The sequence below is a fragment of the Typopeltis vanoorti genome, chromosome 14 (assembly GCF_054136105.1).
Source record: "Typopeltis vanoorti isolate ZY-2024b chromosome 14, IOZ_Tvanoo_1.0, whole genome shotgun sequence".
NCBI lineage: Eukaryota > Metazoa > Arthropoda > Arachnida > Uropygi > Thelyphonidae > Typopeltis > Typopeltis vanoorti.
Window position 1 is genome coordinate 72,646,398 of NC_143562.1, and position 22,701 is coordinate 72,669,098.

Sequence of the window (22,701 nt, forward strand, 5' to 3'; positions counted from 1 at the left end):
ATACAGTGCAGACATGGAACATACAAGCAAAATTCGATGTTTTTCATGAATCCGCACCAATTTTACAAGAAAAATGATTGCTGCAGGAATGATAATCTCAAAGAAAATATAAATATAAATTCTACTGACAAAGAAATAACACTTAAATTTTGGCAAAACTTATGGGACAACCCTAAGAGGCACAATAATAAGGCAAAGTGGATTGAACAAATTACGACTGAATCTCAAGAACGAACCATTTCTGATGTTTGTACAACATTTCAGTTGTTTATTCAACATTTGAACCATTTCAGTTCAGCCAGCTAAAAGGATAAAAAATTGGTCAACACCCGTGAAGGATGAATTACATGGCTACTGGTTGAAATACCTGACAGGAACACAAAACACTTGCTAACGAAATTAACGATGTTTTAGAAGGACAAAGAAAAGAAGAGTGCTCACAGCAGGGATAACGTTTTTGATCATAAAGGATAAAGAAAAAGGCCCCAAGCCAGAAAATCTCCGACCAATAACCTGCCTGCCAACAACTTTTAAGCTACTCACAGGCATACTAGCTGACGAAATATACAGCTATCTTGAAGCAATTTCTCTTTTTCCAATTGAACAAAAAGGCAGCAGGAAAAATTTAAGAGGCACAAAAGAACAATTCCTGATTTATAAAATGATTCTGAAAAATTGCAAACGTAGAAAAACCAACATTTATATGGCTTAGATAGATTATAAAAATGGTTTGATTCGGTACCTCATAGTTGGATTTTAAAATTGCAATCCAGCATGAAAAATTGGAAAACAATGTTGGTTCTGAATACAGAAGAAATTCGAGAGACAAACATAAAAAAAGAGGTATCGATCAAGGTGACTCATTATCTCCTCTATTATTTATTTTGTCATTGATCCTCTTAACTAAAATTTTAAATAAAACTGCTCATAGTTATTAAACTGCGCAAAAAAATGCCGAGATATCTCGACTTTTATACACATGGACGATCTGAAGTTATACTCAAATTCAGAGAATGAACTCGGATCATTGCTTCATTCGCGCACATATTCAATCAAGATATATCAATGGATTTTGGCTTAGACAAATGCGCAATTGCTGGAATAACAAGAGGAAAGTTGGAAAATCTGAACGAAATCGAGCTGCCCAATGGTGAAAAAATCAAGGCAATAAAATTCGAAGAGAGCTATAAATATTTGGAAATTTTAGAAGTATCAGAAATTCTGCACAATAAGATCAAAGAAAAAACCAGAGCAGAATATATAACGTCAGTAATGAAACTCCTAAAATCAATGCTTAATGCTGGAAATTTGATAAAATCAATTAACACGTGGGCCATACCTGTTCTAAGATATCAGCAGCCATTGTTGAATGGACCCAGCTAGAAGCGGAGGATTTAGACTGAAAACTCGAAAATTAATGAGGATGCACCATTCCCTCAATCCTCACAGTGGCATTGATAGGCTCTATCTATTACGAAAAACAAAGGCAGAGGATTATTACAAGTAAAGCACGTTATTGTAGAAGAAAAACAAAAGCTAGATGATTATCTGCAGCAGACAACGGAAAATTTTCTAATTGAGGTAAGGAAAGAAGGTTTATTTAAACCTATGGAGACAAAAGTTTAATACAAAAAAAAAATCAGCTAACGCCTTTTTATTCCCGTATACGGGGAGTAGGTGAGGCCATTTAGCCCTTTCTAACTTTTGGAGACTGAGTGGGCAGTTCAATCTCCACTGGTACCAATTAGAGATAGATGGCCCAAGGCTATCACTAATTAAGCGGTACTCAGTGAAGAGAGACGGCTCAAATGTGCCGCCATCTCGTGGTCCCTAACCCTAACACAATATATTTAATGTCTGAAATAATGTGGGTTCTACGGTCGATTTTCTTGAGTTTACAGGACGAAAAACCAGAGTTTCGGGGAGGAAAAGCCTGCTTGCCCTTGCCAGAGATCGACTAACTCGGGAACCGGTCGAAAAAAGGCTTAGAAAAATTTCCTCTAGTCGCCAACTAGACTCGAAACCAAGTCTTCCTTCGTGCGGCCAAGCGCCGTTGTTGGCAAACGCCACATCCACTGAGCTACACAGGCTCTTGGTACAGGATCAACTAAGTAAAAGTGAGAACTGAAAGATGAAAAAAAAAAGCATTGCATAGAAAATACCTTCACAGCATAGAGGAATGTGCTGACAGCAACTTGACCTGGCAATGGTTGAGAAATGGAGCTCTAAAGAAAGAAACAGAATCGGTAATTTTTGCAGCACAAGAACAGGCAATTAAAACCAATGTTATGAAGGAAAAAATACAAAAAATTCAAGAAGACAGTAAATGTAGATTGTGCAATGAAAAGGAAGAAGCGGTAGACCACATTATAAGTGAGTCCAGCAAAATTCACTGGTATTTATGTGAAAAGTACTGGTTTAAAATATATATATATATATATATATATATATATATATATATATATATATATACAGTATATATATATATATATATATATATATATATTTTTTTTTTTTTTTTTTCAAAATTCATTTTTACTCGGTTGGAATATTATAAAAAAAGGTTTAATGGCTATTACCGAGAGAAAAGATGACAAGATATATTTAACAAGATACTACTAGTTTACTAGTTTCGTTACATGAACATCCTCAGGTATCATAATCAAAGAAGTATATAAAAAATTACAGAGACTTAAAATTGTACTAACAGAACAAGTATAAAAAACAGAAGCGTGTTTGAAAAAAATGCAAGTATGAGTTCCAAACAAACGAATGCTACGCGCTGTGGCGAGTGCGCCAGTATTGAACAGAAGCAACGTGTGCGTCAGAGAGATTGTAACTCAGGCCTGTTGTTGATATGAGAGGAATCTAGAGAAATTTCCCTAGATTCAACAATCTTTCTTTCGAGTTCATCGTAGCACACATGGATGTTAGCAGTTTGAGTCCAGTTTACAATGTGCTGGCGGCCTTCGTCTGAGTTAGCTGAAAAGAGAACGTGGCTAGAGAGACTATAACAGGACTAGAGCTAGCGCTCTCTCTAGCCACGTTCTCTTTTCAGCTAACTCAGACGAAGACCGCCAGCACATTGTAAACTGGACTCAAACTGCTAACATCCATGTGTGCTACGATGAACTCGAAAGAAAGATTGATGAATCTAGGGAAATTTCTCTAGATTCCTCTCATATCAACAACAGGCCTGAGTTACAATCTCTCTGACGCACACGTTGCTTCTGTTCAATACTGGCGCACTCGCGACAGCGCGTAGCATTCGTTTGTTTGGAACTCATACTTGCATTTTTTTCAAACACGCTACTGTTTTTTATACTTGTTCTGTTAGTACAATTTTAAGTCTCTGTAATTTTTTATATACTTCTTTGATTATGATACCTGAGGATGTTCATGTAACGAAACTAGTAAACTAGTAGTATCTTGTTAAATATATCTTGTCATCTTTTCTCTCGGTAATAGTCATTAAACCTTTTTTTATTATATATATATATATATATATATATATATATATATATATATATATATATATATGACAGATTGATCATTGACTCGGTTAACATACATAGTTTTATGAAAAAAATTGAATGACTAGAACCGAGATTTAATTAGAAAGGTTTTAATATAAACACACTACTAGTTTCGGCCTGTAACAGCCTTCTTCAGGTGACATTATAAAAGAAAAAAACACTAAACATTGAGGGTTAAAAGACTATGAACAACATAGACAGTCTTTATACATAATTAGCATTAAAACGTTGTAGTTGTATTTGAAGCTGTTCTTTCATTTGTTGCATTGTTGGGAGAGTGCGTGCTTGCTTCATCACGTGAACGCCAGTACATGATTACAGCTGAATGACTATCCGGGAGGTTGTAGCTTAAGTTGTTATTTAGATGAACAGGATTGAAGATGATTTCTCCCGATTCCACAATTTTTCTCTCTATTTCGTCACTGCAACGGAAGATGTTTGTAGATTTTTCCCAGCAGACTTTGTGACCTTGGTTATCAACATTAGGATTAGCCGAGAAGAGGATATGACTTGATAATGCACTTGCTCGCTGTCTCTTGTAAGTAATGTCTCTCATGTGTTCTTCCATACGCATTTCGACGGATTTGTCTGTCTGCCCGAAATAAGGAATATCGCAGTCACATAATATTTTATATACGCCAGGGTATTTGAGTTGATGATGACAAGGTTTTGGGTGGCTAATTAAGGAACGAATCTTTGGAAGTGGAGTGAACAAGGTTCTGATATTGTATTTTTTAGAACTTTTGCTAATTTATATGAAACAGTACTTATGTAAGGAATAGATATATTGCTTTTGAATCTATTTGTTTCTTCTGAGTGATGTCTGGGAGGATTAAGAAGGAATTTGTTAATGATTTTCTTGGAATATCCATTAACTTCGAAAGAAGTTTTCAGATGGTTTATTTCTGTAAGCAGTTCATTTGGATCATCAAGAAGAGAACGGGCTCTATGTCCCAAGGTGGAAATTATTCCAAGCTTCTGAGGAGGGAAATGATGGGATTGACTGTGCAGATATCTGTTGGTATGTGTGGGTTTTCTATATATCGATATTTTTAGTTTACCAGCAGAAGAGCGAGTCAGTTTGACATCAAGAAAAGGCAAGGAATTATCCGTTTCTAGTTTCTAGTTAATACTTTGATGTCGGCTATTGAGATGTTCGAGGAAAACCATAAGGGATTCATGTCCATGGCTCCAAACAATGAAGACATCATCCACATAACGTTTCCAAACTTTAGGTGTTAAAATAAAGGAAGAGATAGCCTTGGTTTCAAAATCTTCTAAGTAAATATTTGCAAGAACAGGAGATAAAGGATTACCCATAGCCAGTCCATGATTTTGTTTGTATATATTATCTTGAAATTTGAAGTAACCGGAGCAGATGCAATGTGTAAGCAAGGCTAACATTTTTTTGGATAACTTGTCCTTGAGTAATGTTAGGACTTCATCTGTTGGGACATTAGTGAACAAAGAAGTTATGTCCAAGCTAGCCATGATGTCATTTTCATCAACTGTAATATCCTTGATGTATGTAACAAATTCTGTAGTGTTCTTGATAAAGGAAGGTGATTTCCCTGAAAAACTTTTGAGGTATTTGGCAAGGTATTTTGAAAGATTGTATGTAGGAGAATCGATACCTTCTACAATTGGGCGTAATGGGGTGTTCTCTTTATGGATTTTAGGAACACCATATATGCGAGGAATTAACGGATGGAGAGAGCATAGAGATAAACGGACGTTTCAGGATAATTCAGTTGTTGTTTTTAATAAGTTGTTTGTACGATTTTGAAGTTCACGAGTTGGATCTCTCTCAAGTATTGAGTAGGTATCATTATGTAGTAATTCGATCATTTTATTCTTGTAATCTTCGGAGTTCAGGATGACTGTTGCATTTCCTTTATCTGCAGGGAGGATGATTATATCTCTGTTGTTTTTTAAACTTTTAATAGCTTTGCGTTCAGTCGAAGTAATGTTGTCTGCAGGTGGTTTTGCGTTATTGATAATAAAGATTGATTCAATACGTAGAAGGTTTGCATCTTGTGGAGGGAAAGAAGAAGCAGCTTTTTCTATTTTTGTAAGTAGTGTCTCCTTTGGTATTAATTTTGGGGAAGGAATGAAGTTTAGACCTTTACTAAGGATGCTTTGATCTACATCTGAAAGTATATAGGAGGATTTGTTGATAACGACTTTGTCAATATTGATGTGTGGTTTTGAGTTCCTATTATTTTGTAATCTCTTTAACGTTTCAAATTTTCTTATAAGATTTACTTTGTTATTATATTGTATTCTGGCTGCTTGAGATTCACAGTATGTATTAAAGGTATGCCAACTTTCATTATCTAGAGATTCTTCCAGTATTTCAGCTATGGTTCTTTTTTTATTGAAAAGAAAAGCGAGAGTGCGTTTAGTATCCGATATTCATTCAGACAGTAGGTCCAATTTAGCTTTCTGATAGATTCTCTTCGCACGTTCAGTTGTTATGTTTTCCTTAAAGCATATAAATTTAGGAAAGATAGCATGGAATTTGCAACGTTTTAAGAAGACCAACCTGTTAATGTTTAGTCCAATTCTCTTTAGTGTCTTGTTGAAGTTTGTTTTAATATTGATAATAGAAGCCTCGTCATGAAGGTCATAGATGACAGATTGATCATTGACTCGGTTAACATACATAGTTTTATGGGGGAAAAAATTGAATGACTAGAACCGAGATTTAATCAAAAAGGTTTTAATATAAACACACTACTAGTTTCGGCCTGTAACAGCCTTCTTCAGGTGACATTATAAAAGAAAAAACACTAAACATTGAGGGTTAAAAGACTATGAACAACATAATTAGTTTTAATGCTAATTATGTATAAAGACTGTCTATGTTGTTCATAGTCTTTTAACCCTCAATGCTTAGTGTTTTTTCTTTTATAATGTCACCTGAAGAAGGCTGTTACAGGCCGAAACTAGTAGTGTGTTTATATTAAAACCTTTTTAATTAAATCTCGGTTCTAGTCATTCAATTTTTTTCATAAAACTATGTATGTTAACCGAGTCAATGATCAATCTGTCATATATATATATATATATATATATATATATATATATATATATATATATATATATATATATATATATATATATATATATATATATATATATATATATATATATATTTTTTTTTTTTTTTTCAAATCGGAAATTTTAGGAATTATATATTTACTCACCAAGAGAAGTGCATTGCAAAATTCATTACATATTCATCAGTAGTAGTCGTTCGAGAGTATCTATTTGTGAACGTTAGCCGCGTGGGCTCTGGTAGACATTTTCTTTTTGGTGGTGTGTTTGTACGTTAATTATGGACAAAGCAAAGTTAGCTAGAGTAAGTATATATAAGTATATATATATATATTTTTTTTTTAATTTTTTTTAATTTTTGGAATTATCTCGTTCGGTGTATTTTTAAAATCATTTAGGCATATATTTTAGCACCAATTGGATATAATTAAATTATAAGTACACCGAAATTCTTCGACAAATGTTTTTACATACTGTATATTTGCTGGTTATTTTATATGTATCAATATTTGCTGATAATTTTCAGCCATAATTATATTTTGAAGAAGAGAAAGAAAATTTGTGAAGTAATGTTCATAGACGTTACGTTTTGAAGAGATAATTTAATGGCTTTATTAAAAATTTATGTTGCAATATTAACTTTGTGAAAGTAATTAGGTGAGCAAGGTCGCAGTTTAGTTCGCGAGATATATTGTATGATATACGATTTGTATTGCGGGATGAGTAGAGGACTTTAGTTTTCTGTATTCATCTTGCAATTATTTTTAGTTTGTAGATCGTTGGATTTGGAAGAAAACATTGATTGATTCTCCAAGAGAGGCATGTGGTGAGGTTGTGTACAAAGATAAAAAAATCAGAACTCCCTGGTGGACACAGGAAGTTAAAGAGGCAGTGAAGGAAAAGAAGAAAGCATATCAAAAGTTCCTGGCAAATAAGTCAGCTTTTACTCTTACAGAATACAGAGACAAATGTAAGAAAGCTAAACAGTGTGTAAAACTAGCTAAACAAAAGTCATGGGAGGACTTTGGCAAGAATATAGAAAATAAATATCAAGAAGGTGGCAAAATATTCTGGAGGTTGTTGAAGAAGCTTAGGAATGGAGGATAGAGTGCTGTAAAGGGAGTTAGAGATGATAAAGGTGACATGAAAACGGTAGAAAAAGATATCCTTGAAGTATGGAGTAATTACTTTGAAAAACTGCTAAATGAAACAAGCAGTGATGATAGCACAGTGATAAAAAACACTGACCAGGCATGCAGTCAGGAACACATATCCATACTTGAAGTAGAAAAAGCCATCAAAGGCTTGAAATGTGGAAAGGCAGCAGGAGTAGATGATATTCGACCAGAAATGCTGAAGTATGCTGGTATAAAAGTCTTACAGTGGCTGCACTGCATAGTTCAGAAAGCCTGGACAGAGGGACGAATTCCCGATGATTGGAGTAGAGCTCTCATAGTACCCATATATAAAAAGGGAAATAAAACTGAACGTGAGAATTACAGAGGTATTTCCCTACTGAGTGTTCCTGGCAAGATCTATGCAAGTATACTTGAGAAACGGTTGAGAAGAATTGTGGAAGAAAAGCTTGGTGAAGAACAAGCTGGATTCAGGCCAAATAGAGGCTGTCAGGATAACATATTCACTTTATGACAAATAGTCGAGAAAGCATGAGAATATAACAAAGATCTGTATGTAAGTTTTGTCGATTTGGAAAAGGCATATGACAAGGTGCCAAGAGAGAAGCTATTCAATTACCTTAAGTTATATGGTGTCAATGGGGCATTATATCAAGCAATACTTAGTCTTTATTTAAGTTGTAAGTCAGCAGTTAGAATTAAAAGAAGTACAGGAAGATGGTTTAATGTTGAATCTGGTTTGAGACAAGGATGTACATTATCCCCTCTGTTATTCATTATCTATATGGATCACATTATGAAGGAAAGTGGTATTAAACCTGATATCAAAATTGGAGATGTTAATGTCAGCTCTTTGCTTTATGCGGATGATGTTATACTTCTAAATAAATCTGCTATAAGTCTGCAAGATTCTCTGACTAAATTCAATTGCTGTTGTAATAGATATGGTATGAAGGTCAGCAATAAAAAGACAAAGACAATGAAAATAGGCAGAATCATTGAAAATGTCAACTGTGTTGTGAATGGAGAACCTGTGGAACAAGTAAAACATTTCAGCTACTTAGGCACGATTTTTACTGAAGATGGTAAATTAAATATAGAAATAGACAACAGAATCAGCAAAGCTGGCATGGTGGGAAGTCAATTGAATAAATTCATATGGAATAAGAGAGAAATTAGTCGGAACACTAAATTAGCTGTATATAAGACAGTGTTGAAACCAGTTTTAACTTATGGATCTGAGAGCTGGGTCAGAAGTAAAATACTTGACCAAAGACTAGAGACCGCAGATATGAGAGTCCTGAGAAAGATTATAGGTGTGAACAGATGGCATCAATGGCAATATCATATTAAAAATGAGGATATTAGGAAAGAACTTGACATTGTCAGCATCCAGGAATGCGTTAGCAGAGCTAATCTCAGGTGGTATGGTCACTTAAATAGAATGGGAGAGGAAAGATTAGCAAAACAAGTGTTCTCTGCCAAGTTGGCAGGAAAACGACCCAGAGGAAGACCAAGATATAGGTGGATTGATACGGTACAAAGTGCCTTAGACCAGCACTTCCCAAACTGTGGGCCGCGGCCCCCTTGGGGGCCGTGAAATAATGAAAACAAATTTAAAATGTTTTAAGACTAAGTAGATTTTTTTATTTTAAAATAAACGTATTTAACTTTTATTATTTATTATTTCTTCTTTGTTATTTTTTATATTTTAATGCAAAAATTCACACATTGGTGTTGGTTCACAAACTTTGCTTCCCGCGTATTTCGCCGCTTAATGAATATTAGTAAATATTGCTTATTCATATGTTTCATTTCAAAGCAGTGGTTAATTGTATTTACTTCGAATGCTCTCCAGGGAAGCTCCAAATCTTCCTGTCCCTTTCATCACAGGTTCGTAATCAGGGACTGTTGATATTGACTTTATATACATATCAAAACTCGTTTTATATTATCACTGTCATCCGAGCTAGTTTTCTGTTACCAATAAAAGTTTCGCATATACTTCACACATGAAAAAAAGTTTAAACAAGTTCATGTGGGGAGATAGTAACTCGCTTGCAGTGGTAAACAACACCCTCCCTAACAGCCACTATACTGCAGAGGCAATAAAAATAAGTACTTTTATTATGCCAGTGAATAAGGTATGAGGAGTCTGTGTAATATATTTCTCAACAAATAATGCAATTAGAGACAACTGGGATAAAAACACACTAATTAATGAATCATATGTCCCCTCATACAGAACCTATGCTGTATAGACTGAAACAAAACCATATTCGGTTGCGCGATCTTTTGTTAATACCACACCAATCATATGCACGTTTTAATAACCTGCCTTTGCTGTCTGTTTCGCGTTAGGCTTAATTACCTTAAAGGGAGAAAAGTCACAAAGGAGAAAAATGTTCCTGGTCTGAGGATTCCCTTATTCAGGTAATATTCACTAATTTCATGTTACCAGTCTGTGGTGTGCCAGTATCGGTAAGTGGTGATATTATTTGATCTATTCTACGTTTAACCCTGAGATGGATAAGTGGCTGATAAAAAAACATAAAAACAAATTCCCGCGAACAACCAGAAGAAGCAGAAACAGACTCAAAAAAAGGTCAGTATTTCATATTTTACCAGGACAGCCTGCATCGTCTTCAGAACCAAACGGTAAGAGGCAAAAAATGTAATATATGCATTTGATTTTTGCAATATTCGCTGTGTATGTTTTGTATTGAATATAAATACAATAAATATTATAATAATATATCTCTCTATTACGTTTTTTTTTCGTGGGGGGCCATGAAATATTTTAATTTTTGCAAAGGGGGCCCTGACATCCAGAAGTTTGGGAAGCACTGCCTTAGACGATAGAAATATAAGATCTGATAATGTTGGAGTCTTGACAAGTAACAGACTGATTTGGAGGAAAATTGTAGATAGGAAGTTAGTAATGATGTAATTTTTTCATGTAGTACTGTCATATCCTGTACACCCCTTGAGGGTACATGGCAGGAATTTGATGATGATGAGATCTTTGGAACACCATATGATCTTGCAAGACGAGTACAGAAAGACTGGTTTTCTTTTAAGTTTTTATCCCAATTGGAGACATATCAATCAAATGGATGGGTAGCTGGTGAGCAGAGAAATCACATAATAGTATACAAATCTTCCTGTGTTTAACTATCACTTTGCTTTTGTCATCTCTGGGAATAAGAATTTTATTTCTTGTAGACTTTTCAATTTTCAATTCAAGAAGTCCTTTATGCCCTTTCTTCTGGTTAAGGAAATTTCTGTCTTCCTTTCTTCACTTAAGGAATAGTTTGCTTAGATACCTAGGCATCTCACAAGTTCATTCACATGGTTCCTTCAGTTAAAACCAGGGATTTATTTTAAATGTCTGGAAGTCATTAATCAGATCTCCCAACACCTGTACCATTTTTCTAACATTCGCATGAAATAATCCTCTAAGACATTTGAAATGCATTGCACATCACTGCTGATTTGTTTTGATCATTTAATTAAAGTGAATCTCAGATGTCTGTTTATCTGAGATTCATATTTAAGCTTTTTTTTAATTTTACCACCTTGAAGCTGCTGGACCTAAATACACAAACTAGTCAGTGTATAATCTACTTGTATATTATACTAACTATTAAATCTTTTATCACAAAACCAATCAAAACTTGACTTAATTGTAGAAAACTTCTGTTCTGTGAATCTCATGATTTTCAGATCTATTACAAAGGCTATTTGACAACTTCTATCTATGCTTCTTTCTCTCCCACCCACACACACACCCAGATGACACTCTGCCTCATTTTCTTTCCATTTAGTTACTGTAGATGCTTTTTATGGTTTTTTACCAGAATGACAGGCTTCAGTAACCTAGGGATGAAAAATTCTCCTTCCCCCTGACCCCCTAACAAAAAAATTCTACTCAAGATCCATTTCAGCCATCTATTCTAATTCCCTTTTCAACTCATTGTTCTGGTGAAAAACCACAAGAAGCATCCACAGTAAATAGATGGAAAGAAAATGATCAAAAAAGATCAGCAGTGATATGCAGTCCTCATCTGTCTGGATAAGGTTATTAATTATTGACCCTCTTTAGCAACTGAATGCCCACCAATGTGGTTTTTACAATTGTAAAACCGGGAGAAATTATGTTCACCTTTTAATATTCCAAGTTTATTGAAAGTTCTAGCAAGAGGGATCAATTTTCTATCACCTTCTGTCTGTTGCAGTTACATCATCAGGAAAGGATCTCTCTCTGTGTGTGTTTACTGCAAGAATGATCCCACTTTAATTTCAATAATACCTAGATTCTTAGGGATCAGATTGTTTTTAAGGTTGGTTGGCCTTTATATCCTTTTCTACTCAGGATGCTTCACAATCATCCCTCCTCTACTAGCTTATTGTATACTAAATCCATACAACGTTGGGAAATGTTTGTTGTGACTTGGATTGGTACACCCAAAAATCTGATTATTTTTTGCAGTCACTTTGGCTAAGTGGTCTCTCCAAGACATACTTTGACCAGCAATTTCACAATTATCTTTTTTGTGTTTTTTTTATCTTTTTTAAGTACTTCCATGGGCATTGTTCTACTGAGAAGGCATTTATCATTCCTCAAAGTCAGTAATATGGGCAGTAATTGTACCTGCAAACCTGCTTATTCCATTTATTCTTCATCTTCAACGCCTGAATAGTGCAGCCACAAGAATGTTTGCTGCATTAATTTGCCCTTTAGACAGAAAAGTATGATTCCAAAACCATTCAGGATTTAAGAAACCTTTCGAGAACTTTCAAACATAGACATAATTACACCAGTCTCTTGACCTTGTCTGCTTTTGCTTTGGCTGTAATTCCAATTCCATCACTGTTATCGAATGGCTTGTCATCAGATATTTCCCTAAGGACTACTCTGAGCTATCCTTTTTTTTTTTTTGTGTTAACTATCTTCATGGCACTAATGTGTTGTAGGTTCTGTAACACTTTTGTTGAAATGATATTTAAAAAAAAGCATCTGATCTTTGATATAGCTGAAGTTGTTTCACAGTTTTCAATATTCTCTTAACTTTTTAAGTATAGTTAGTCTGGGTACATGGCCGGGTGTGTTAAACAACTAGTTGAGCAATGTTTCATAATTGATTGATTGAAGGGCCCTAAGATCATCATCATACGTATCAAGGATTTAGGCCTAGCATGACCTGTTCTGACCTTAGAAGTCATCGTTTAAGAGGACGTCCTGGTTTTCTTTTTCCTAATGGCCCTAAGATCACAATATAAATTGGATTTTTTTTTCTGCAGCTATGCTAAGGAAAACATTTTGTCAAAGTTGACAACGTAAAGCATCTTCAAGACAGAATTACAATCATTAGGCACAAAGTTAATCCCGATATCTTCTGTTGATTACAGAGAAACACTTTTCCAAAGGTGTGTGGAGTTGACACCTTTGCATTGAGCATAATTTGAAAATAGTTGAATTTTTTAATAAAATAGCCATTCTCTGGTGTTTCCAGAGAATGATTAACTTTATTTTGCAGCTTATAATTGTAACTGAAACTAGTTTTGTTTCAGTTACAATTTGAATTGTTTTTAATGATATAGTTTAGTGTTTGTTACAATTATAATTTGTGCACTGAAGATGCTAGGTGGAAAAGCAGCAAAATATTAATTCAAATTAAGTGGATATTGAATCCAACATTATTTCAGCCAAATATAGAAACTACAAGTTTCATGCCGAATGCAGAGACTATAAAAGTTTCGGCAGATACAAGCGTACACCAACCTTTCGTGACAGGGCAACTCGTAGTAAAGGTTGAGTAAGCTCCGATCACTGTCCTTAGTATTTTCCCATAATGTGTATCTTAGGAGATGTATGATGTTATACATTATGGGGGAAGGTCACTACCCAGACCAGTTTCAACCTTTTGAGGTCTCGTCAGTGGGAGCTAGACCAACAATATGCAGGATGAAGTGGTGCAGAACTTGTACTTTATGATATGAGTTGCTAAAAAAACAGGTGTCACATTACAAAAGGCACCAAAAATTACTGAAAAAAGAGCCAAAAGGCTTCACTTTGTCAATGCAAAATTATTCAAATTAAGTGGATATTGAATTCAACATTATTTCATAGCCAAATATAGAAATAAAGAGTTTCATGCCGAAAATTTAATTTTTCCTCTCTTGGTGCTGTCCATACCCTCAAATGCTATTGTGAATAATCAATAATACCTAAACTTTTTCTACATATGTTTCCAGACATTTTTTGGACATCCTTAATTTCCAGATGTGTGGTAGTGAAATTTTCTCCTTGTGCAGTGTTAGTGCTGGCTAAGAGGATGTCACAAATATGGTTTAAGTTTATTCCTAAGAAAAGATGGATGTCAGAATGAGTAAGAAAACTTACACCACATAAGTTTTCTACACTACTCAATCCACCATCTACACTCTAGATATCTGCCATTCATAATTTGCTATCTGCTACCAACATAAAAATTCTGTTAATCACACCTGTACTCTGTACAATAAGACATTTGTAACTGCACCATGTGTAAAGATACCTTTTGGTAGTAACATGAAAAATTCATTGCGTTGGACTTATAATTAATACACCATTTATTTCCTCAGACCATAACCAATACAAAGGTCTCCCTGGTTCAGTGATATTCACCGGTTGTTATTAATTTGCTGGTGATTTTGTTTCAACATTTTTTTGTTCAACTAGATTAAATTTTCAGCTGAAATTTTTTACGCCTACAAGAGCCTCTTGGTAACCTCCATGATACTAGATTGGCAGAAGAGACTTCCAGGGACTCATCAGTTCAGTTGTAATAACTGACCACAGGAACTTTCTAGTCCTTTTTCTAAGTTATTTGGTAAGTGATTTTGTCCCAGAAAGAAACTTTGGTTTTAAACCCTGCAGACTGAGGATCATCAGCTGAACTTGTACACGATTTCACACAATACTGGTTAGAATTACGAACTCAAAATGGCAGCAGTTTTCACTATTCTTGTCACCTTACTGTCTGCAAAATCTCGTAACTTGCTTGTGATAACCAAGGGTGGAGACTAACTGCTTATTGCTTTCCAAAAGTTAGAGCTAATTTCTGCTTATTCCTCTTGGGAAATTTCAACCTTTTAAAATTAAGAAAAGGGCCTGATACATGATTTGCTTATCATTTTATTTTCTAGATATATATTTGAATTGAGCTAAAGGAAATTAAGCATGAATTCTTATTTTAGGTTATCAAAGTACTTGGTAGGACAGGTTCCCAAGGACAGTGTACCCAAGTAAGTACAAGTTATCATCACTGTGAATAATTGTATAATAGTAATCAGTTTCTACTTCACTGTTTTTTAAATAGCTTTTGCACTTTAGAATTCTTGTTACTTTTGGTTATTGTAATGACATACTATTGGTATTTGTGCTTTGTGTGATTAGATTGATATGTTTATTTTATTATTATTAATTCATACTTACCAAAGACCTGATGTTTGTAATTTCAATTGCCTTTTATTCATTTTGCTGAATCTATATATATTATACAGTAATCCCTGTTCTTTGCCACAATTCTCATTTTGCTAGTGACTGTGGCAGCCATTACTAATTTCTGCTTGGTTGTGCATAGTGAGATGCTCTGTTGGCCTTTGCGTGCTGGTAACCAATTACAATTGAAGTATGTAACCAGTCAAAGTCCTGATTATGTTTGTACAACATGAATTACATCATTACTAACTTCCAGTCTGCAATTTTCTTCCAAATCTGTTATATGGCAAAACTCCAATATTACCAGATCTTATATTTCTTTTACAGCACTTTGTACTACATCAATCCACATAGACCTTGGTCTTCTGGTTCTTCACAAAAATCTTATTTTGCTGACCTTTCTCATCCCATTCTGTTTAAGAGAAAATACCACAGATTAGCTTTGCTCACATGGTCCTGAATGCCAACAACGTCAAGTTCTTTCCTAATGATATTTTTAACATGATACTGTCGAAAGTAACATTCTGAAATAGGAGTAGGTGGGGACATAGCAACTAGATTTAAGGTGGTATTTAAAATAGGTTAAGATGAGAAAGTAAATCATGTACTTAGCAAAATAATAAGATATAGGAAAAGTGCAAGTTCGACCTGGCATGGCTGGCCCTGCCCTACTTTTAGCGAGAGGTCGGACTCCATCACTGCCATTATGGCTGTAAATAGAGAACCATAGTTGGCTAGATGCATGGCCATGTCATAGTTCATGCCTGTATTGTGTAAGTACATGATTTACTTTCTCATCTTAACCTATTTTAAATACCACCTTAAATCTAGTTGCTATGTCCCCACCTACTCCTATTTCAGAATGTTACTTTCGACAGTATCATGTTAAAAATATCATTAGGAAAGAACTTGACATTGTCATGCCTTGAGGTTCTTAATGTGCGATCATGACTTGGACGCCTCAAAAAGTCAGAATTCCATCTAGCCACTGCAATAATACCATTCCTTCCTCTGTGCATTGAAAGGCAGCACTAGCCAGATTTGCTTTTGTACTGTTATGGTGAGATCGCTCTGGCAATGAGGCCACTCGATCAAGGCAGCTGTTGAGACTTTAAACGATAAAAAGTTGGTCGATTTAAAATCTTTGGGGTCTGTGACATCCCACCTTACCAATACCAGGTTAAACTTTATAGTAGGCTACTGTTTCTGTTAGCATTCCTGGGATATTTTTATATCGAGTAGCCTTTCTCAATTTTTGTCCTGGAGATACCCTTAAAATAATTTTCATTTCTCAGGGGAACTCCTGCATAAAAATTATATATTTATATATTAACGGATTTTTTTTTTTCAATCAATTGAAAATGTTAATTATTTTAAGATTTCCATTTTTTAATTGTTGAATTTTACAAGTAAAGCATATTTTGACAGGTAAGGGTTGAATTTCTTGATGAATCAAACAGAACAATAATACGAAATGTCAAAGGACCAGTAAGAGAAGGTGATATTCTTACATTGCTGGAGTCTGAAAGAGAAGCCAGGAGATTAAGATGATTTATCAGGTATGTATCACAAAAATCTAGTTGCATGAAATTTGGAAATAACCGATTATAAAAAATAATTTGGATATTATAGATATTATTTCTGGAAAATTTTCCATGTTATTCCTCTAAACTCATTAATTTTTATGGCTATTTTGCCTATTTTTCTTTAGGTGTGCCACTTTTTTTATGTCAAATAAACATTCATCACCCCTATATAATCCCCAAAAGTTGGAAGCTCCACAGCATAAAAATTAGGTCACAACTCTGACCAATAGAAAACACAGATACCCAAGACAAAAACACTGAGCCGACATGACAGCCTCCACTTTTCCCATGAGCTCTGAAGACAACGTTCAGTTGAAACCTTCTTCCCAAAAGAATTCACGGCCCACCCTTCAAATCCGGTATTTAAATTCACATTTTCTATCTCCACATTTCCACCCCTTCCTCTCAGTCATACTTCAGCAGTATATCAATGTTTATAACTATATTCTGCTGCTCTGAAAGAAGACAACCAGGAACATTCTACAAAGGTATGTCGAAAATTATTCCTTCGTTGCATTCTTCGTGTATCTATCTTTAAAACATCAGTAAGGCGCCCTAAAAATTGAGTAAAAAGTCAATGACATAAAGGGGGAGGGGTTGTCCTAAAGAAAAATAGGCAAAATAGCATAAAAATTATTATAAAATTTGGATATTTTGCCTTTTATCTCACTACTGATGCAGTTACTGTCCGAATGAAGGTGAACAATTGATAACGATGTGAAATATACAGTAATTGATTTTTTGCTAATCCTTATACAAAAAGAAATTCATCATCATCAAATTCCTGCCATGTACCCTCAAGGGGTGTACAGGATATGACAGTACTACTTGAAAAAAATTACATCATTACTAACTTCCTATCTACAATTTTCCTCCAAATCAGTCTGTTACTTGTCAAGACTCCAACGTTATCAGATCTTATATTTCTATCGTCTAAGGCACTCTGTACCGTATCAATCCACCTATATCTTGGTCTTCCTCTGGGTCGTTTTCCTGCCAACCTGGCAGAGAACTCTTGTTTTGCTAATCTTTCCCATTCTATTTAAGTGACCATACCACCTGAGATTAGCTCTGCTAACGCATTTCTGGATGCTGACAATGTCAAGTTCTTTCCTAATATCCTCATTTTTAATATGATATTGCCGTTGATGCCATCTGTTCGCGCCTCTAATCTTTCTCAGGACTCTCATATCTGCAGTCTCTAGTCTTTGGTCAAGTGTTTTACTTCTGACCCAGTTCTCAGATCCATAAGTTAAAACTGGTTTGAACACTGTCTTGTATACAACTAATTTAGTGTTCCGACTAATTTCTCTCTTATTCCATATGAATTTATTCAATTGACTTCCCACCATACCAGCTTTGCTGATTCTGTTGTCTATTTCTGTATTTAATTTACCATCTTCAGTAAAAATCGTGCCTAAGTAGTTGAAATGTTTTACTTGTTCCACAGGTTCTCCATTCACAACACAGTTGACATTTTCAATGATTCTGCCTATTTTCATTGTCTTTGTCTTTTTATTGCTGACCTTCATACCATATCTATTACAACAGCAATTGAATTTAGTCAGAGAATCTTGCAGACTTGTAGCGGATTTATTTAGAAGTATAACATCATCCACAAATAGCTGACATTAACATCTCCAATTTTTATATCATGTTTAATACCACTTTCCTTCATAATGTGATCCATATAGATAATGAATAACAGAGGGGATAATGTACATCCTTGTCTCACACCAGATTTAACATTAAACCATCTTCCTGTACTTCCTTCAATTCTAACTGCTGACTTACAACTCAAATAAAGACTAAGTATTGCTTGATATAATGCCCCATTGACACCATATAACTGCAGCGTATTGAATAGCTTCTCTCTTGACACCTTGTCATATGCCTTTTCCAAATCGACGAAACTTAAATACAGATCTTTGTTATATTCCCATGCTTTCTCGACTATTTGTCGTAAAGTGAAGATCTGATCCTGACAGCCTCTATTTGGCCTAAATCCAGCTTGTTCTTCACCAAGCTTTTCTTCCACAATTCTTCTCAACCGTTTCTCAAGTATACTTGCATAAATCTTACCAGGAACACTCAGTAGGGGGAAAAACCTTTGTAATTCTCACATTCAGTTTTATTTCCCTTTTTATATATGGGTACTATGAGAGTTCTACTCCAATCATCAGGAATTCGTCCCTCTGTCCAGGCTTTCTGAACTATGCAGTGCAGCCACTGTAAGACTTTTATACCACCATACGTCAACATTTCTAGTCGAATATCATCTACTCCTGCTGCCTTTCCACATTTCAAGCCTTTGATGGCTTTTTCTTCTTCAAGTATGAATATGTATTCCTGACTGCATGCCTGGTCAGTGTTTTTTATCACCTGTGCTGTCATCACTGCTTGTTTCATTTAGCAGTTTTTCAAAGTAATTACTCCATACTTCAAGGATATCTTATTCTATAGTTTTCATGCACCTTTATCATCTCTAACTCCTTTTACAGCATTCTTTCCTCCATTCCTAAGCTTCTTCAACAACCTCCAGAATATTTTGCCACCTTCTTGATATTTATTTTCTATATTCTTGCCAGAGTCCTCCCATGACTTTTGTTTAGCTAGTTTTACACACTGTTTAGCTTTCTTACATTTGTCTCTGTATTCTGTAAGAGTAAAAGCTGACTTATTTGCCAGGAACTTTTGATATGCTTTCTTCTTTCCCTTCACTGACTCTTTAACTTCGTGTGTCCACCAGGGAGTTCTGATTTTTTTATCCTTGCACACAACCTCACCACATGCCTCTCTGGCAGAATCAATCAATGTTTTCTTCAGGGTTTGCCATTGAATCTCCAAAGTTTGATTCCTGTTCTCAAACTCTTGCATTTTCTTTTCAATAATCTTTCTGTGTTTTAGTCTACAGTTCACATCTGAGAGCTGCTCAATTTTTATTCGCTTTAAAACTTTCTTACATGTTATTCTTTTCAATATGAAATTCAATTTTATCCTGCTGCAGACTAAATTGTGATCACTTCTAATTTCAAATCCTCTGTACACTCTGGTGTCCTGCACCAGGGAGAAAACATCACTATCAACAATAACATAGTCAATGAGACTTTTCTTATTCCTAGCCTCTTCTCTCCATGTGAATTTGTGCACATTTTTATGTTGGAACATGGTGTTAGTAATAACCAGTCCGTGTCCTGAGCAGAAATCCAACAGATATTTGCCATTATTATTAGCTTTGCTCTTTTCTCCAAATTTTCCCAAAATATTTTTGTATGTCTCACAATCATTTCCTACTCTGCTATTTAGATCCCCAACAAGGACCAACTTTTCATTTTCATTGTGTCAGTTGCTTTCTCTAAAGCCTCAAAAAATTCCTCCACTTCTACCTTAGTAGAACCTTCTGTGGGACCATAGGCACAAATAAGTCTCATTGTCCAGTTCCCCATTCTCATATTTGCCCACATTACTCTACTTGATACTGACTGCCATTCAAGACGATTAGCCTCATATTTTGTGTTGAATATTATGGCTACACCTTCTTTTCCTTGATTGTCATTGCCTGAATATAACATTTTGTATTTATTGCTCAGAAAGATCTCACCAGTTTTGGTCTTTTTTGTTTCAGTCACCCCTATTATGTCGATCGGGTACTTATCTAATTCCTCAGCTAGTTCCATTTCTTTGCCATTCAGGCTTCTTACGTTGATAGTACCGATCTTTAACTCTGGTGATGTTTAGTTGGGGTTTGTTTTCAGATTTGTTCTAGTAGCTGACTTTTCGCTGTTCACCCTGGTTCCCTGGCGAAAACAACGGGGGCCTTGTTTAACCGGGCGACGCCCCAGCCGGCATGAAATTTTGTCATGTTGTACCATCATTTTTTTATTTTGGTTTAACCAATAAGAATACAATTTGGTCGGCTAAATCCCAAATTGCCAGCCCATCCTCATTCGTTCAGTATCAAAGTAGATACCCAACAGGGTGCACCACGAGAAGGTGAGGATTGGACATAATGTCAGAAGCCCTGGTCGGTTCTCCGCATTCCTTTAAAGGCTATGTGGAGGTCTCCTCTCAGTTATACAGCTTTGACCCTTAAGCACCCCTGAAGCATTACTTTTTTTTTTTTTTTAAAGTTTTGGCATAGAAAGATTCTGTTCTGTGTCTTTAATTAGCACTCCATTTTCATCTTTAAGAGTTATTTTATTTTGTCCTATGCACAACTGTGTTATCACTCCTTTTTAGATTTGGATTGTTTTCTATTGTAATTCTGATTTTTCTTGTTCTGAAGTTTCGATTTTCTTGTGTCATCCTTTTCCTTATTGTTTTACATAGCTTAGAATTCTATTCTACTTATCTGGTTTAGATCTTTTCATTTCTCTTTCTGAGAAAGCTTAGGCTTTCTTAATAATTTTCTTCAATCTCTGGATCTTGAGTCATATCAATATTATCCAACTTATATATCTCTTTTTGGAAGAACTGCTTTTCTCCAAATTTGGTAAATTAAATACTTTTAATCAGTTTCTTTTCCATCGTTTGTTGATGAAAGTTTTGATCTTGTTAATCTGTTTTTACTACCTGTATTGGAACTATTTATTATCAGTCTTGGACAGTATTTTCTGTTTGTTAAAATTATAATGCTTCATTAAACACCTCTCCATTTGCACTTCTACATGTTCATTTCTGATTCTTCCTATTTTGGAAGAAGGTATATGCATTATATAGTCCTATTTTTGGAAAATTCTGTCACTTTCATGTACTTTAGCATTAAAGTCTCCCATTGAAATTGTAAGTCTGGTTAGTGTTTTTCAAGTTTTTTTTATTTTTTTATTTTTTTTTTATTAAGATCAGACTTTCTCATGTGATTGATAATCACACTTGTGTTCTTTATATGCCTATTGTGGCCTTGGGGTCTATGGCCTGTCTGTTGTCAATCCTTTGTGGGGATTTTGGTCTAAGTCTGATTTAAGTAATGCAAATATCTAGGAGATAAGACTCCAACTCCATTGAAGAAAATATTTCAGTAAGAAACGATACACCCTTAACCTGTAAATAAAGAACCTTTACTTTGAGTGACTGCATGATTACTACTGCTTTTTTTTTTTTTCATGTGTATTTTGCATGTTGTAAAGAATAGATATGTTTTGATTCAAATGCTTGGAAAATCAACTTAATTTTTAAATTTCATCTCCATTCACAGATCCCCTTGCTAAGAACCTATTTAAATGTAAAAGGGAAGTTACAAATGAAATGCATTCTGTAAAAATATATGTGCCATATATAAGAAAAATAAGAGCAATATCTGTTAGTTTCATGATATTGGATTTTTGAAAGCTGTACTTTTCACTGCATAAAAATAAGCAGTTGGTATTATACTATGGATAGATTATGTTGATAATCATTGTTTCTTTCATTGAAGTGCTTCTTTTACCTCCTTTAAGCTTACCACAGCCTGTATGTTTACTCTACATGCTGTATAGAATGTGGAGGAAGATTAGTTTTACAGGTAGCTGGAATTTAGGTGTTTTTGTGTCCTATTATTCTAGTTGTCTGTGTACATTTCATATTTTAGTTACTATTATTAGTTATATAATTTCTTTTATGGTATCTCATTTTTTCAATATGACATCTTATAGTTTAAAATTTCATTTTGTTATTTTAGCCCATTTTAAAATTGTTATTAATGAGCTAATTTTCTTTTTCTCTTAGGTTCCTGCAAATGGAAAAAAAAATGTAAAATAAAAGAAAAATAAAACACTCCATTGAAGCATAGGTTTTTTTCTTATTTGAAATTTAGCATTACTTGGTTCATGAAAGTTATTTCTACAGTTAGTTTGTAAAAATATTCTTGCGCTAATTCAAAGAATATTTAAATCATTGATTTAATTACCCATTTTTTGTAA

At 34.6% G+C, this 22,701-nt stretch overlaps 1 protein-coding gene across 1 annotated transcript; it reads left to right on the forward strand.

Moving 5' to 3' along the window:
- The first annotated feature begins 6,796 nt into the window (after positions 1-6,796).
- LOC150099657 (small ribosomal subunit protein eS28) lies at positions 6,797-22,570 on the forward strand. Its single transcript, XM_090403413.1, has 4 exons — positions 6,797-6,900; positions 14,975-15,022; positions 16,647-16,777; positions 22,508-22,570. Exons 1-3 carry the CDS (start codon positions 6,877-6,879, stop codon positions 16,767-16,769), a joined length of 195 nt encoding a protein of 64 aa, XP_090259539.1. The 5' UTR covers positions 6,797-6,876; the 3' UTR covers positions 16,770-16,777; positions 22,508-22,570.
- Positions 22,571-22,701: the final 131 nt, after the last annotated feature.

Bases quoted from the DNA above. Each gene is read 5' to 3' on its own strand.
- LOC150099657 (XM_090403413.1), top strand. From the start codon at position 6,877: ATGGACAAAGCAAAGTTAGCTAGA. The intron at 6,901-14,974 runs GTAAGTATATAT...TTCTTATTTTAG, and splicing joins ACAAAGCAAAGTTAGCTAGA to GTTATCAAAGTACTTGGTAG. The intron at 15,023-16,646 runs GTAAGTACAAGT...ATATTTTGACAG, and splicing joins CCCAAGGACAGTGTACCCAA to GTAAGGGTTGAATTTCTTGA.